This window comes from Haliaeetus albicilla, chromosome 4 (genome assembly GCF_947461875.1).
Source record: "Haliaeetus albicilla chromosome 4, bHalAlb1.1, whole genome shotgun sequence".
Taxonomy (NCBI): domain Eukaryota; kingdom Metazoa; phylum Chordata; class Aves; order Accipitriformes; family Accipitridae; genus Haliaeetus; species Haliaeetus albicilla.
The window spans coordinates 770,900-789,066 of NC_091486.1; the positions used below are offsets into that span (position 1 = coordinate 770,900).

The window sequence follows — 18,167 nt, forward strand, 5'->3', positions numbered from 1 at the left end:
ATGCTGTTCTGATAGCTGGAGAATCAATGGGAAATGTAGCTGCAACTCATTCTATTTACATATAATTAATAGTTTATATACCTTTCAGAAAAAAATTATGCCTATTGCTCAATCCATAGATTACAATAAATATTGAGGTGGTTTTCCAATTTGTGAAATAAGAATGCCTATATTGAAACTTACATATTTCTGTATTAAAACTTACTAAAATTCCTGTAAACCCAGTTTAAAGTGAATTATTCTTTCAGTTCACATATAAAAAAAAAACCTTTTTAAATAAACTCTTTGTAAACAGACAAATGGTTAATGTTTCTTCTATAATTTCTGCTAGCTTATGTTTGTTTCAAATTTTTATTTACCAACTAAAAATCTCTCTGTTGTGGAAACTTTTAATGTTTAAAATGTACTGTTTCTAATTTCTATCTATAATGCTTTCATTTTATGACTCACACTTCAAATATTTCTCCAGAATTTGAAATGACTGTGTGTTTTATGTGATAACTAGAAAATCTGGTGATTCCTATGAGAAGTGGTCTTTGCAGACAGAAGTATAAACCTGTTGACTACAAACATCTATATAAACTTGCTGCAGTAGAAAAAATGGCATCTGCAAAAATTCAGTTAAAGGTATGATTTTTATATTATTTGTAATGTGAATGATTTTAAAATTCAATTATCATATTTCTTTTCACTGTCCCAAGGAATGTGAGAATGAATAGGGATAACAAATCACTGCAACAGTGTTCAGCAAAAGGGGTCACAAGATGAGAGTTTATTACAGTTAGTGTTATTGTGATTTGGAAAGGTTAATGTCAATGTGTGGAGTTTCTTTGAATCAGAGATGCAAAATATGTGTGGATTCTGCTTCCCAAAAAAGACAGGGAAAGTTTGTATTTGGGTGCTTTGAGGAAACTCAGCCAGACTCACATAAACTACTGAAAATACTGGAGGTAATGAAGAATTTATGGGAATAAATGGGAAGGGAGGGGTTGATCCTGAAAGGGGGGGGGTGGCGGGGCTAAAACAGGAAAAAAACCCCAAACCAAAAAGATGTGAAGTGAGGATTTCTAAAAGGCAAGATGAGGTAGATCTTGAAAAGAAAATTAAAAGGGTTTTATAACCATAAAATGTAAATGTAGAGCTAGACAGTTAGAAAGATATAAATAGCTGCAGTGTGGCCCAAATGGTAAATAAGAAGGTAAGTCTATTTAATACTAGTAAAGTTTAATGAAGACTTTACTTCTACTTCTATTAAGAATGATGATTTATAATGTGTGGACAAAGCAGGGTCACTAGCAGAACTGAAAAAGAAGAAAAAGTTCGGGCTGTCAAACTGGAAAAAAGACTAAGTATCAGATTTTCTTCATCCACTAATGCAATTTCATGTTGTAAGTCTGGTCTTAGAGACATTTAATAAATCCATGCAACAGTGGGTGGTACCATATGAGTTGAAAATAGCAAAGCAATTTAGTATATTAAGAAAGGAGATACAATTTTGGAAGCATTTTTGGCAGTGATACGCCCAAAGTCTTCAGTGGTGTGCAAGTTAATTAGAGTACCAGGTGAAGAGAAGAATTTGTAAAGCCAAGAAAGAAAATGGGAAGTGGGAACCAGTCTCTAAATATGGGGGAGGACAGGGTGAACACTGGTAGCTCTCCAGACAGCCTCATTTCATCCTTTACATTAGGCATATGCCAAATGTTATGATAGACTTTTACCTTTGTTGAAGAAGGACTAAATATTAGAGAAAATATAAAAAGAGGACTAGAAAGATTAAGATATAGCTCAGACATAGCTAACTCTAGAATACTGCATATGACCTTCATCATTATAGTACAACCCCCTCCCCCCCAAATAATAAAGGAAAAAACCCTCATGAGAAGACCTAATGGAGTTAAAAATTTTCAATTATTTTGAGTAACGGTATTATACTTATGTTAATACAAGCCTATGTAACAGGTAAATGAAATTTGACCACTTGATATTAGAACTAACTGCAGATAAACCACTCATGTATGAATCTTTTCCAATTTGCTTAGCTTTAAACTACTTTTAGGCAAGCGAATGCAAGGATGCAGATTGGCTTTTGTTCTTTTCTTCTGCCAAAAACCTAAGCAGGACTTCGGAGCATCATCATATTCTCTTTCTTATTCCTTTCCTTCAAAAGTTTTCCCATCTTTATTGATTTAGTATTATGTTAAAAGAATATATATCACCACTTTGAAAAGAGACTTTGTAAAAATTACATTCTATTCTTACAAAGCTTTATTGGTTTTACACTTGCAGGAACTAAAATGTACTTTTTCTACAATGTCAAGGAAGATTTTACTTTAAACACACAGGATGCTAGCCTGCTGATCAAGGTGTTTCTTCTTTGGGTTACATTCCAAAGCAGAACTGTTGTATGAAACCTACTTTATGTCATGTCAACTCTCAGGTGCCTTATTTATCTGGAATGTAGTTTACCTTTGCTGTTGACGTAGCCAGCAGATTTGGATTTAGCCTGGTTTATTAGCTTAGGTTCAGTCCTGCACAAACACAGCTCTTCTGCCTTCGGAGGTACATCTGTTTGAGAAACAGTTTAGCTTTCATGTGATGTGATGACTAAACTCTTAGGTCCACTTCAACTTCAGTGTGGAGCTGTTAAGGTACCTTTGTGACACACTTCTGGAACTGGGATGATTTCAGCACTTGTGGACCTGAGCTAGCTGCTGATACTTGGTTCCATTACAGGTTCCAGTAAGATTGACCAGCTGCTCTGTGACACCATGCAGTTAACAATCAGACTTGGCAATGTGGGTTCTGAAACCTACAGTATTGGGGAAATTGTAGAGTGGTTTGATAGCAGCCAGACCTCATTGGGTAGAAAGAGTCCGGTTAAATTGAGGTAGCTTTTAAAAGATGATGTGTTTGAGTGTCATTGTGTCTTGGTCCCCAGTGTGTCCTCTATGAATATGTATCGCCGGGCTTGTCAGTCTCAGTTACATACAACATTGCAGAGCTGATGAATTTTTTTTATTATTATTATTTTTTTTAATTTTGTGCCATTCTGACGGGGTGGTTTTGATTGCTTCCAATATTACCTACAAACCAACAGGGAAAACATGGAATATTTTTGTGAACAAGCTCCTTAAACAGCAAACCTGAATGTATGAGAAGGCTGTGGCTCATCTTAGCTCTCATCCACCTGTACAGTAAATAGTTTGTTCAGGATTTTGCAGTGGGCAGAAAATAACATAGAATGGTTTGGGTTGGAAGGGACCTTCAAAGATCATCTAGTTCCAGCCCCCCTGCCATGGGCAGGGACATCTTCCACTAGACCAGGTTGCTCAAAGCCCCATCCAGCCTGGCCTCGAACACTTCCAGGGAGGGGGCATCCACAACCTCTCTGGGCAACCAGTACCAGTGCCTCACCACCCTCACAGTCAAGAACTTCTTCCTTACACCTAATCTAAATCTGCCCTCTTTCAGTTCAAAGCCATTACCCCTTGTCCTCTCACTACATACCCTTGTAAAAAGTCCCTCTCCAGCTTTCCTGTAGGTCCCCTTTAGGTACTGGAAGGCTGCTATAAGGTCTGCCCAGAGTCTTCCCTTCTCCAGGCTGAACAATCCCAACTCTCTCAGCCTGTCTTCATAGGAGAGGTGCTCCAGCCCTCTGATCATCTTCATGGCCCTCCTATGGACCTGCTCAAGCAGGTCCAGGTCCTTCTTATGTTGGGGGCCCCAGAGCTGGATGCAGTACTGCAGGTGGGGTCTTACGAGAGCAGAGTAGAGGGGGAGAATCACCTCCCTCGACCTGCTGGTCATGCTTCTTTCGATGCAGCCCAGGATATGGTTGGCTTTCTGGGCTGCAAATGCGCATTGCTTTTGAGCTTCTCAACACATGTAGAGCTTCTTGTCAACCAACACCCCAAAGTTGTCCTCCTCAGGGCTGCTCTCGCTCCATTCTCCACCCAGCCTGTATTTGTGCTTGGGAGTGCCCTGACCCATGTGCAGGACCTTGTACTTGGCCTTGTTGAACTTCATATTTTAATCTCAACATGTTTGTCTTGGGGGAAAAAAATTCTTCTAAACCTATTTATGAGTTTAGGTCTTTTCCATACAGCTTGTCATCATGCTGTGGTTATTGACCCACAACAGAATTTGAAGTGTTGCACTTCTTTAATGGGACAGCCAAGACATGGATGTTCTTTTACACTGGATTGTGCATAAGTGCTTCTATATTGCAGCTAGTTGGGGTCCGGTTGGAGGGTGAAGGTGGTTAGGAATAAACAGGTTTGGGTTTTAGTTGCGGATATCCAGAAACATTCTTCGGATTTGTATTTTTAAGAACTTCCCTTTAAAAAAAATTGTACTTTCTTTGAAGGAGAGTATATGTCAAAGATGAAATGCAGATGTCCAAGAAATCTCCAACCTCTCTGGAGCATGTGTTGCTGGCTCTGTATGTTTTCCTTTTTGGTTGTGTGGAAATAGTGTAAAACGTTGATCCAGAAACACTGTGGAGTGATAATTCCTTGTGACAATGCAACTGCTTTTAGTGTATAACCATTTCACTGATGAGTGTTATATGTTTAAAAAAAAAAATCAAATTCATGGAAAGAAGTGATTTCTGAAAAAATTGACACTGATACACATTCAGCTGAAATAGTTCCTTTAGGCTGAGAAACAAAACAGAAGAGGAAAAGAATTACCAATTTGAAACACCCCTCCAGCAGGAATGTTATTCGAATGCTTTTCCAGAAAACTGCAAATCCAGCGTAAGGATAACACACTTTTGTATGCTTAACCTGTGCTAACATGGCAATTTATTCTCTCTCCAGTCCTTGGCCATTCCTGTGAACAGTTGCAATTTTGTGGATGGCCTTTGGAGTGAAAGGCTATGCTGAAGGGTATAGAAACTATGCAAAATGCAATGACTAAAGTTTTTATGTATAGATGACTAAGGGACCTGATCAGATGATGTCTTTGGCATGTTTAAAATATAATTCAGAGTCTTCATTCAGATGGGATTGCAGAGTTCAAAGGGAAATTTGCTGAAGAAATATGGGATTATGATAAAGCTCTAAAAAAAAAAAAATCCTTTAAATTCATGTTTAAAACATATTTAGAAGTTCTTTGAACAAAAGTTATTAAATGAAATATATTGGTTAGCAACATAACATGTACTTTTTTTTTTTGGTTCTGATGCTGTTTCTAAAATCTTAGTAAATAGAATATATACAGTACCAACAAGCATAATTCACTAGTTCACACTACTATCCTGAAGGCCTTGGGGGGGGGAAAAAAAAAGTGGGGGGTTGCTTGTGCAGCTCCTCTCTTTGCATTTAAAATAGAAGAATGACACTGAATGAGAGAAAAAAACCCCTACTTTCTTTATAGTATCGCTTCCTTTAATGCATGTAAGTATAATATATCAAAAGCTCTGGCAGATATTTCTTCATAGATTGGCAGTACAAAATTCAACTGAATTAATTCAAGCTTTAAACTAATTTTTCATCATCTCTTTCAGTATTTCACCTTTTCAAGTGTTTTCCAACTGAGTAGGTAGTAAAATATATATGCTGAAAGCTCCAAAGAGCATAGAATGTGTTCCCACCTACTACTTTTTTGTTGCTGATTCAGGCTATCCAAATTTTTAAGTGCTGGGTTACTCCTCCATTGAGGTAGAACCAAAGAAGCAAATGGTAAATCAGTTGTTAACTATTTAAGAAAGAAAAATACAGTGCATCCAGGAAAAAGCTAATATTGCAGCAGTTATACATAAATGTCATTGCTGTTGCTATAAAATAATTTTAAGAGCATATTAAACTCTGTGTACAGATCTACTTCAACTTTTGTTTCACTTTAGTTTTAGAATTGATTTGAAGATCTATGTATTTTCAAATTATTTTAAATACAGTTTTCTGTTTGCTGAAGTCTGGTTTTAAGCACCTAATGGTAATCAAGAGGAAGCTGTAAGTAACTTCTTAAACATTAAAATAAGTAACCAATGAAAATAAGGAGATGTTATCTTTGATTCAAAAGCATTGTAACATAGTGATTGAAAGCATATAACAGGTGTTTTCAAACTCTTTTATAGTACAGTCACATATGCAGCTTCCTATAAACACCTTGTTTCTCACTCTCAGTCACATAACTCTCCATAGCACCTATTACAACTTCTTACCCAAATAATACCACTAAAGCAGGTTCGCTGCAAAAGCACAATGGATTAACCTCATTCTAGTTGTGGTTCTTCCTTATGTGACTATCTAGAAACCAGGTATATTCAAACAGATATATTAAACTCAGATTCATTTGAGAGGTGTAAATGTTTCTAGTTTCAAAATTTTAGGTATTTTAAGTAAGATTTTTAGCTTTGTTGGTGGGTGAATGAGAGGCTGTGATTCGAGAAGTGATGGGGATTCTTGCTTACCTGTGCATGACTGCTGCAAAGAAAAGTTCTGCAACTTTCCTTTTTGAGAAGCCTGCTGGTATCACCTGCCCAGCTGGTGGAGGGAACAGAGAACATGCCTGTAGGGGGGTTTGCTCTCTGTGTTTTTATGCACGTGAACGCAGAGGGAGTAATGTATGGGTTTGTCCAGCTTTCACCAGGCAGGAAAGTTGACAGAGCATTTTAAACAGAGCAGATTACTTCCACCTGGGCCAAGTGAAAACCCAGCATTTTTGAGTCAGAATGTCATTTCTTTCCTGAACTAGATGTGGAGTGAGATCTTTATTCCTTTCTCCCTGTTATGAACTAGGGCAAGAGTTTCCAAGAGTTACAAGAGTTCCCAAATTTTTTTTCTTGTCTTGCTACCATTCTACAGCAGAGTAATGTATCTGCATGAAGGAAGGTCTGGGGAGGGGGAAAAAAAAAGGGGCAGGGGGGTGGGAAGAGGGCTGTGTGAATTGTGGGAGCCTCTGGAATCAGAAGGGGTTTTACAACTAGAAGTCGGCTGGGTCAGGGATGCAGTCACATGTTATGGAGAAAGGTGGCAAGAAGAGAAGGAGCAGGAAAGGAGCCAATTCTGAGCTGAAATGCTGCTTTGTCCTGAGTATCCACTGAGAGGCCAGAAGACAGTTGTGGTGGTGGGAGGGTGAGAGAATCTGAGTCTGGCAGCCACAAACTTCTGATCCTTTTTCCTTCATTGTTGGTTGGCCAGAGTCAATCTGGCTACCACTTCATCAGCCTTTCCCTGATGGCTTTTCATCTAGTTTAAGCAGTAACTCCATCTCTCTCAAAAGCATGTATTTCTATTTTAGCTGCAGTTGGAAGCAATGTTTTTGTGAAGCTCTCAGGCAGTTTCAGAGCCTCTTTAATTGGATAGATTTTGAAAAAGCACTCTTTTTAGTAATCAATTTTTGAAATTCTTTTTCTTGCAAGATGCACTTTCCCTCTTTCATCTTCCCACCTGTAAGAAAGTGTATTTTTCTTTCTCCTACTCATCTTTCCCCCTTCACCTCCTGGGAAATAGGGATGGGAAAGAAAAGGAGAAAAAGGGGAAGAAGAAAATGGACTGCATTTTTTTTCACTTTCTCCTCTCATTTAATTGTGATTTGAATGGAATAATTTTTTTTCATGAAAATTGGTTAGATTTGAACCCATTGTTCTTGAGAAAAACACAGTTTTGAAAAAAGCTTTTAGGTTCACCATTCTGTAGTTAGAAGTTTCCATGTGAAGGCATTTGATAAAGCTATTGAACACGTTCAAAATACTTACAAGCTATAATTTTTCCTGCAGATTAAAAAAACAGAGCAAGCTTCAAAATTTAACAAAGAGCAAATGCTGCTGAAACAGCATCAGCAAGTGTGGTGGCAAGAGCACAAAAGACTGAGTGAGAACAGGTAAGAGCTGAGGAACATTAATTAGCCATTATTGAAGAAGTACTTCATTAGAAAGAGATTCTGGTATGGCATGCTTGATTCAAGGGACATTAAGAGGAAAAGATAAAATACCTGAACTGAAGATAATTTTTTGTGCAGGGCATGAGAGTATGTGATCTACATTGAAAGGGGTCTCTAGATGTGAAGAGAACACAAAGGGAAGGGAGAATAAAGTGGATGTTGTTCTGCATGTACCTCTCCATGATGATCTCATAGCTGTTTAGTTGACCTATCAACATCTGAAGAGCATGTATTTGTGAGATTATCAGAAGTTTTCAGATACTTTTTAATTCCTTCAGAGTCTGTCTCTAGATGTGCATGTTGAGTTAACACTTATTAATATTGGTCTTGTCTATTAGCTTGCATATTGTATATACAGCAGATCAATGAAAGCATTTTTTTGCTCAGAGGATGGTGGTTTCCATACCATCTTCATGCCCAAGTCCTGCACTTCATAACTTCCCAGGCAAAGAATCCCCCTTTTTACTTAATTATTAGAGTATTTGAGGCTTATCATGCTTGAAAACTTAATGAAGAAGAAATTAAAGCTTCTGTAAAACTCATATTCATACCTTCCAGGCAAAAAGCAGAAGCAGAAATAAAGACTTTTCTTGATGAAGAAAGCCATAAGCACAACTTTTTTTTGGATATGAGGGACTTTGGTAAGAATTTTTTATTCATTTCTTGATTATTTATTTTAGTCAAAATTATCTTGATTATTTGTTTGGGTTTTTAAATCCCTGTCTTAACAGGCTTAGATTTAGAAAGCACAGTGCTGTGTAATATTTTGTGTGTTTGAGAAAGCTTTATGTTTCATTTGGATATAGACCATAAATTGTCAAAGGAGCGGGATACATACCAAACAAATACTGTAGTTCCTATCTGGCAACTAAAACAGAATTTGAAGTTCAGGCTGTCTGAAATGCAGCATTACCTCTCAGAAGAATCTTGTCTGAAATCCTGGATCAATCCAGTTGAGATGTTACAGCAGGTTGGTACTTTAACTTTACTTTTGCGATTTATTATCACCATATTTTTAGCATTTTCATTTATTTTTATGTAGTACTTTGAGAATATAACTCTCAGAGTACCGGTAACTGCTGTACTTGCCATACTGTAAGTCTGCTTCACTAAAATCTATAAAAGCATAGCAGTGTAGAACTGGAAATCAGGCTCTTTGTTTCTTAAATAAGAGCTTTCATATTATAACAAGATAAAGAAGTAACAGTAACTTATTTCATGAAATAGATCAAATTTGTGAAGAAGCAACAGAAGGCAATTTTGGAATTCCTTATCCTTGAAAGTCTGGCTTTGGAAAGAGAGCTTGAAGACTATAAAAAAAAAGTAAGCCTTTCCTTATAAGTTTAATTAGCAGTTTTTTGAGAGAGAAAATATAATGCAGAGTAGTCTGCTGAGTAGCATTTTTTCATCACAGGCATTAGCGCATTCTTTTGAAGAGAAAAATGGACTTTTCCTTGAAGTTCCTTCAGCACTACTGTCTTTGGAATGCCCTTACCCTGATTTGAAGACCTTAGTTATCAATGAATACCAAAAGCTTGCAAGTGGGTACTGGTCTAAGCTTCAAGAGATTGAGCAACAGTTAAAAGTTTTATATAGGTAATGATGTCTGTTTCTGGATTTCTTTTTTTGGCTATAAAATAAATAACTATAATGTATTCTGTAATCTATGGATCCTGCAGTTGCCTTTACCATTAGAGTTGGTTCTATTTTATGCGGAGTAGAGAATAGTTGACGCACTGCCCAGCTCTCTGGGGTTAAATAGTTGGTAACTGTTTGCACAGCTGAGAGAACTGAGGCAGTCCTTTCAAAAGCTCTCATCTGAAATAATAAGTGAAATGTTTTGTGGATTAAAGCACCAACAATCTGGTGTGCATCAAATGTCTTCTTCACATGCTTTTGTATGAATAGAAATGATTCTTTCTGTATGGTAATTACATTACCAAATTTATGCCAGAAAAGTACAGTCTTTCTGAGAGATATCTAGAATGTATTTATCTATAAAGCAGATAAATAAATCTGGTCTTTTCACAAGTTTTGAATCACTGCAGTAATTCTCATCACAAAGAAATGTAAAAAATGTAGGTAGCTGTGGTTCAGAATAACTGAAAGGAGAGATTTTTCTGTAAATGAAAAAGTTTATAGAAAGCCCATAAATATTCTTAATGATCTAGAAATGTAACATATCTATATATTAGTAGTATAAAGCTTAGCTTTTCTGCTGAGGCTAACTTGAGTCCAGGAGATATTGAGTTGCAGATATTGGACCAGCCTGGACTTCTTTTTGACATCTACTGATACACCTCTGGCTTAGAATGGCGTCAGGTTTTTAGAAGACTGGAAATAGGAAGGTCAGTGGAATTGTTTTAAGCCTGGGCAGAAGGAACTGGGAAGAGCAGGGAAGTCCCTAAGTTTCTTTGGTAAAACAATCATATGCTGTTTCTAAATCTCCCTGTTTTTCTGTGTACACCTACAGTGCAGCACTTACATCTTCTACCAAATTAGTTTCGGGGTGCTGAAACAGGTTTAAGATGTCGAATCCCATAGAAAGTAATGTTATCTACTTTTGTATAAATTGTACAGATATTCTGTAAGTTGTACTTCTGTTACCTGAAACTTGTATATTATTACTGTAATGTCCTAGCTATTATAACATGATACTTATTAAAAATTGTTCTGATCTTTCCCATATTTATAGCATTTATTAAGCAGCAATTGGCAAATTTACAGCAGTTCCTTTGCTGCTGTCTCTGATATTTTGTTACAGTTGCTCTTATGGAAGAAGCTTTAACCACCTCTGTGAGAAAATCTGTGACAAATACTAAATCATTAAATACGTACAAAGTCTTTCTAGTGGTTTTAATTAAAAATGTGTGAAAGTTTATGATCAAAACAATTTTGGTGAAAATTCATAAATTTAAATCTCTTGATCCACATAGCATGTGTGCTACTGAATAATAGACACACATCAATGTAGACAACAGAATTTATGGAAATGGCTGAAAAATCTACCATCGTATTTTCATTGATCATATGCCAGGTTTGAATTTAGGTCTTGAGCTAGCTAATTTTGCACTGATAATTAACATCAAGACTTAAAGGTAAAATACTGTATTTGTAAGGGAAAGAAATTGTTGTAGGCCTGAAAACATATGTAGTGGTACTTCGAAGGAATTAAGTTATGATATCTAGATGGGGAAAAAAGAAATGAATGTAGCTGGAAGAAATACTGGTGGTAGTGGCAGTGGCAGCAATCTGCTGGTGGGATGTAAGGGTAGGTTGCATAGGACAATTTACCCAATATGGATCAGCGTATGCCAGTATTGTTAGCTGGGAATGTATGAAATCATACGGGAACCATCAGCAATTATCTTAGGCATTTTATTTAAAGCTAGATCTTGGTCTTTTTTTGTTTGCATTCTGGTCTCCAGATCTTTAATGTATTGCTTATTTATGTTTCTATGATTTTATCCACAACAAGGTTAAAAATGTGTTTTCAATAAAAAAAGCAAGACTTTGTTCTTGTAGAATTGCTTACTTCCAAGATCTGGGTTTTATAAAAGACACAACACTCTTTGTCACTTCTTACATTTATATTGACTAATTTGCATGAAAGTATTTCATGATTTTGCAAAGATACAGCCTTGCGATTTAAGTATTCTGTAATTCATCAAGCTAACTTTGATCCAACGAACACAGATAATACTGTCAAAAATTGGGTGACAGATTTTTGACCTTGGTATGTATCCACTGTACTCTACTGATTAATATAGCTTTAATGAAGCCTTTGCAATTATTGTTATTGCTCTATACCTGAAGATACCAAACTTTCACCTGCAAGACATTTTTTTCTCATTTTTGTAATTTGAGAAGTTGCTTAGTAGAACAATATGATTATATGATAACATGGTAACTTAGTCACTTCATCTGAGGATTACTTCCTGTCATTCTTCTCTTTTCATATGCTTGAATGTACAGTAAAGAAACCTCAAGTTAATACTAGTCTTCTGGTGTTACACATCTCATTGTTTAATTGTTCAGACTGTCTGGAACAGAAAATTTGGAAAATGTGCATAGAATTTCCAAAGAAGAAAAATCAGAATAAGATAATATTCTGGTCTAATATATTCTTTGTGTGCTTTTCAGTCCTACTAGAATGCACATTACAGTGTTTATTGCTTTTAGAAACTGAAGAATTGGGGTTTTTTTTCAAACATAATATCACTTTATAATGTTTTATAATCTAAATTCACTTCTTTTACTGCTGCTAAAACACAAGTTTTTGTGTTTGGGAAATACCCAGGTCTTGAGTTATCCCACAAATTGTGGACTTGGAACTGATGTGTGTGTTATAGCTGATGATTCTCTAAGCACAATTATATTTTTGCCACAATTTCCAGGGATGTCTGAGTTATTTAAATAACCAAAGGATGAATGGAGTATTGCATATTCAGTACTGTATCCTCTGCAGCTTCCTTTCAAATGAATGGGCTATTAGGACTAAGTCAAGTAAATTTAGTTCTTCTTTTCAGGCCTATTACCAGAATGTTTCTGGTACAACAATCGGCAATGACATAATTAATTGTCAGGGAGGCTAACATGTCACTTGGTGGTATTGTTGCAGTCTGTGTGTCTGCAGATTCAACAAGACAGCAGTGCATCAAGTATACATTGCTATTGTTAAAGGATGTGTGGGGATTATAGGGTGGAGAGGGTAGCTTCCCTTCTGAGTTGTTTATATTCTTTAGAATGTGTAAAGCCAGGGATTAATGCTGGGTAAATCTGTTTCAAAGGAAACAGCTGCCTCAGGGTCGTTGAATATAAGGCAATTGCTGTGTTTCAGTTCTGAAACAAAATAAAGATTGTACTGTTTTCTAGTGGAACGATATGTGCAAGAAAAGCAAGCACTACATTTAAAATTTGGGTCATGCATTCTGCCTTGTAAAAGTTTGTTAATATCTTGACACTGAAGAAGCCTGATATTAGCTTAAATATTAATGTAAAATGTGTTGGCACTTTTCAAACTCATTTTAGATGAGATCTTCCTTTCTGGAATTTTACAAAAGTTTAAGTGAGGTGACATCTTGAATTCAGTCAGGCAGGATATTTTGAAATTCTACATGCATTTAACGGTTACGAATACCCTGGGCTGGACCATGCTGCCTTTTTTTTTTTTTTGGCTATTTGTCTATGAACAGCTGACAAAATCTCAGCACAGCTGACAGACCAAGGCATTGGCAGTCAGTTTGTCCCTACTTATAATAAACTACTTAGAGCTATAGCTATAGCTGATTGCTCCCCAGAGTATCTTCCACAAACCTCAATTTCTCCATCTTGTTCCTGAGTAGTGTGTTAGCTGGCCATTAGAGGAATATACAAGTCAGAGGGAACCTTGAGAGATATGTGAGATATAGGAGGCAGAAACTGATGCAGCAACTGGTGCATCTGCCCTTCTGTGCTGGAGGAAGAGGACATCACCAGACTGGCCTTCGAACCACAGAATCTGTGGTCTTCCCTGCTCTCAAGTTCATGGTGTAATGTTTCCTGACCAAGATGTGTCTTACTCTGCTTCTCATTATTGTCACTAAAATAAAATGTTCAAACAGCACCATACCGAGGTGTATCAGGCTCACAGAAGAGGATTACTGATTTCTTTCAGAAATTACACAAGGTAGTTCACAAACCAACCCATAAACTAGTAAATACTCTCTTAGGATGGCTGGTACTGCCTCTGAGTAAAGGCTAGCAGGGTTTTATGGTTCTTCTAATAAAGAAATAAAGCACTGGGGCTGGAAAGACAGGAATGCTAGGTGTTATCTTAAGAAAAAAAATATTTTTGTACTCAGTTCAGCATCAGTAGGAGCAGTTGCAGTGAAAGAGATATAAATCATAGCAAAGAATAATTAATTTGTTGATTATTCTTCAGAAAGCTTGTACCTCAGAATATCAAATTATGACACAGAGATTCTAAAATTAATAAATTAACTGATTTCATAGAAAAGCTCCCTCTACAGAAAAGGGAGGAGTTTAAAACATTAATTTCTGAGCATCAGTTGCAAGACATTTTTCTTAGAGGCAGTAAATGTTGCAGAAATAGTACATCTTTCCAGTACCACCTCTGCGTCAAAGCTCAGGGACTCTTGTCTTCAGAGAACTGTGTCTGCTGTTACAGACCTGCAGCTTGAAGGTTATAAGATACTACTGCAACCGTTCCCTCTTTGAAGGACTGCTTAGCCCCATTTCACTTTCCAGGGCACTATTTCTTCTTTGGACTTAGTGTATGAAAAAAAACTCAGCTCAGACATCTATATTCATTGTCTGTCATGGGAAATTTAAGCAATCACCTATAAAGAAACACTTTCATTGCTGTTCTGCTCTTGCTAATGTATTTCCACTTTTCATGTTGTGTCCAACATTTGCTTGGTAGTTGTCAGTTGCTGCAAATAAACTCTTTACAGGACCTAGAACTTTTCTCTCCCCTGTTTCCATGCCATCTCCATTTCTTTACATGATGGCTGGATTTAACAGCAAACAGCTGGGTTCTAGAAATAGTTTGTCAGATATTTCACACAGTTTATAAGAAGAGAAAGGAAAATAGGTGGGAAGTATGAATAATATATATCTATCTCACGTAAGCATGTAGAGAGAAAGCTGTCTCCTTCCACAACTTCATTAATTTTAGCCTACTAATGAGTCTCCAAGTTAGAATTATTACTATCATATTCCTAGTCCTAAATCTGTCCGCACGAGTGGTGGGGAGCTTTTCTGTATGAGCTTGCAGTGCTGTACTGTAATACATGACCACACAGCAAGTGTTTGAAGTCTTGTCTAAGTAGGGAAGTCAATGGGCTGCAAGATAAGGTATGACTTAGTGATACTTTATATACCCCACTCACAAACCCTGGGAGCGCTAACTGCGAGTTGGCTGGTTGGCGTTCTTTTTGTGAGAAGTTAGGTTGCTGTTGAATTCTGGTTTTTATTGGCTATGTTTTGTGAATTATTCTAGAGCTGTCAACAAAGGTAGATTGTGAACATTCCTCCCGAGTGGGAAAACAGACACTAAACTGTCAGTGTATGCTCTTTGTTCTGTGATGTGATACTGCTACCTGTGGACACTTTAGTCTTTTTTAAAGTTAATTTTCGATGTGTTGCTTTCATTTTGCTCCATTGATAGGCAGATAAGCTACTCAAAAGCACTACCATATGGGGCCAGCTAAGAGCTAGTGCTTCATATTTTCCTGCAAAAAAACCTTTCGTGACTGGAATGTCTCTGTATGCAATACTAATGTTATTAGTGCAGAGCAGAGCTCTCTGTTTTGATGTGTTTGTGGCACTAATAGCTATGATAATGTTATTGGAGTTTATTGAAGGAGGTAGGATGTGATTTCTCCGTACCTGGCCATCTTCATTGTGATGCTGTCTGCATAAAAGACAAGTGTAACTTTTAACATTTATTCAAAGAAAAACAAAATACAGAAAAAGTACATATAGAGTGTAAGAAACAGGGTGTTCATTAATAGGGAATAGTAATTTTAATGTTTCCTCATATTTGGTTATCATGGAGTTGCCACCATTCTGATCCTGGAATAATGATTCTGTGCTGAAAATGTCATAGTAAGCCAAGAATCATTTTTGTTTCATGAAAGTTAGAGGATGAAGAATTGAAGCAAGGAGGAGAGAACGTCTGATCACTAGCTGTCTCCAGGAAGATGGGTGAAGGTTAAATCCTTCTTAAGACCATAAGAGTAAAAATAAAGCCCATTAGTCTGCCTGAAGAAAACTGTAAAATAACTGCCTTTAGGTAGGTGGAGATAAGTGGACCTCTGTCCAAATTTGTGCCAACTTCACGGCAAAGCATGCAACAGCAGAAAGTGGCAGTAGAGAGGAAAAAAGGTGAAATGCATGTCATCCAGAGATTGGGTTCCCTTGCCTGACAGGATATTACTTTGAAAATGGTTTGTTGAAACAGGATATTGTGTCTTTGCATTCTTGAGATATGTCTGTAGGTGAAGCTTTTCATTTCTTAAAACTAACAGGTCTAGGGATATTTTCTTGTTTCCTCCTTTGGTATCCCATAATATTGTATAATGGTAAATGGCTGTGGGTTTACTGTACAATGTTTTTTAAAGAAAAACAGAATTACATAGAATTTTTTTAATACTCGCGTTCACTATTCTCTCTTTAGATGTAATGCTAGATCCTATCATAAAATCTAGTTTAACATTAATTATATATGAGCATCTCACAAAAAATCCTCTTTTTAAAATACCTGATGTTTCTGCCTGTGCAAGGATAAAGTTGTTCTAATATCTTAATGAATGCAGTGCTATTAAATACCAAGACACCACTGCTGGCTCAGGAAGTCCAAGAGCTGCAAAGAGCAGGAGGCCTGAGGAATTTGGTGGGGGGTAGAGTCATATGATTGCCTTCTTTTAATTTTCCCTAAGCTTTTAGTCACTTTTGAAAACAGGTCACGGGGATAGAGAGACCTTTTGGTCTGACTCAGTGTTGCTGCTCCTACATTAATGCTGACAATAAAAGCCTGACATTAATCCCTTCAAGGCCAAGAGTTCAGATTGAGGGTAAAATCTAATCTGCTAAATCCAAACCTGTGGTACTCTGTTTTAGTTTTAGGTTACTTTTTGTTACTCTAATTATCTGTAATACATGAATGCATACTGATTACTACACCTCCTATTTTAAAAAATTGTGAATCTTATGCCTTGCTGATGAGTTTATGGCTGTCAGAAGTTTGTTTTTAAGCTAGTTCCTCATTTAGCTACTCATGGGTATTATCACTTCATTTTTGATTTAGTGCTCAGTTGTAGAGACTGATCATCATCTTCCTTTTTCACGTTGTATTTTCCATGTGGTGTGACTATTCATTCATGTAGCGTATTTGAGAAACAAGGTATCATTCCCCAATAAAAAGCCAAGTTAGAAAAGGAACAATTAACTCAAATGATGGCACAATAAATGGTCACATCAGAAAAGCAATATAGATTTGCTTTGTTTTATTAAAGTAAATCTAAATTTCTCAGCTCTGATCCAACATCTAGTTTACAGGTTCAGGATGGTGAGCCCACTGAGAGGTTAGGCCTTTAAAAGCAAACTAGAACCAAACTTCTCCTTTTCAAATGTTAAGTTATACTGGGGCTGATTGTTTTGCATTTCTATAGGAACATTGAATGGAAGGAAGAAGATCAGTGGGTTTTTCAGATTGTTATCAATCAGTATCCAAGTGATCTTCAGAGGAGGAGGACTTTGTACCTCGATGTGCTGCAGAGATACCTTCCTCACAAATCTAGGCGTGATCTGGTCAGTGTTGTTTTAAATATTAGATCAATTATATAAATTCTTACATAAATCACGTAGTGAACATTTGTATTAAACAATGTTTATCAAAGTTTTTTATTTTAAAATTTCTTAATTATAAATTTTATTCTGCACAGTGAAGAAGAGATGTCCATGTCTTCAAAATGCACGAATTTGAAAATCTATCATTTCTTCAAAATAAGCACTGTGGAGATTTTATAGTTCCACATACTCTTACAGCCAAATTCACAAAATTAATTTGTTAGCACTGCTTTTGCCGTACAGTTTTATAGTTATGTCATGCTATTCTGCTTCTGTTGGTATTTTTATTTTTTATGAGGCTGTATAGCATTGTTGCACTGTCTAGGAATAGTTATTTTAATTGGTCTGTGGCACATATATAGCAGGAAGAGTGGAAAGTTATCTCCTGCTCTCAGGGAGAGGCTATTTTTATATTCATAATGCCTTTCAAATTGATTGCTGATTCCTTTTACACTCCATAGTGAATAAGCACATAGCAGCTAATAGAGAAACCCATTTCAAGGCCAGAACACTTCAGGATGTCATAAGTAAAGTAGGAGTCTTTTTTTATCTCTCTGCATGTATTTTTAGACCATCTAGTTGCTTGTGTTTGAGGAGTGCCTAGTGCAAAGGAGTGACAGTGAAGTGATGCTGATAATTAACATAGTTTCACCAAAAATAAAGTTCTTGTGGAGTTTGGAACTTTTACCTGTGAGAACTGGGCTAAATAATTACATGCTTTGTACAATGTAGGTATATTTTAAGCATAGCCATTATTAATGGGTCTCCCTAATTCTTTGAAGGTTTATTTAAATTTAAAATTTCTAAATTTAAAAATCATAATTCTGCATTGAACTGATATCTCTTGGTATGTATATTAGCATGACAAATAAAGAAAAGTTAAACAGTACTAAGAATCTATTCTCAAAACATTTGTGTTACATTAG

The 18,167-nt window shown here is 36.5% G+C and overlaps 1 protein-coding gene across 1 annotated transcript in view; it reads left to right on the top strand.

The window, feature by feature from the left end:
* Positions 1–18,167, top strand: part of CCDC148 (coiled-coil domain containing 148) — an 85,354-nt gene that overhangs the window by 23,500 nt on the left and 43,687 nt on the right. Inside the window, exons 3-9 of the mRNA XM_069780593.1 lie at positions 506–627; positions 7,724–7,827; positions 8,446–8,528; positions 8,694–8,857; positions 9,115–9,210; positions 9,302–9,483; positions 17,064–17,202. Coding sequence (XP_069636694.1) covers positions 506–627; positions 7,724–7,827; positions 8,446–8,528; positions 8,694–8,857; positions 9,115–9,210; positions 9,302–9,483; positions 17,064–17,202 — 890 coding nt within the window. The remainder of the gene's footprint in view (positions 1–505; positions 628–7,723; positions 7,828–8,445; positions 8,529–8,693; positions 8,858–9,114; positions 9,211–9,301; positions 9,484–17,063; positions 17,203–18,167) is intronic.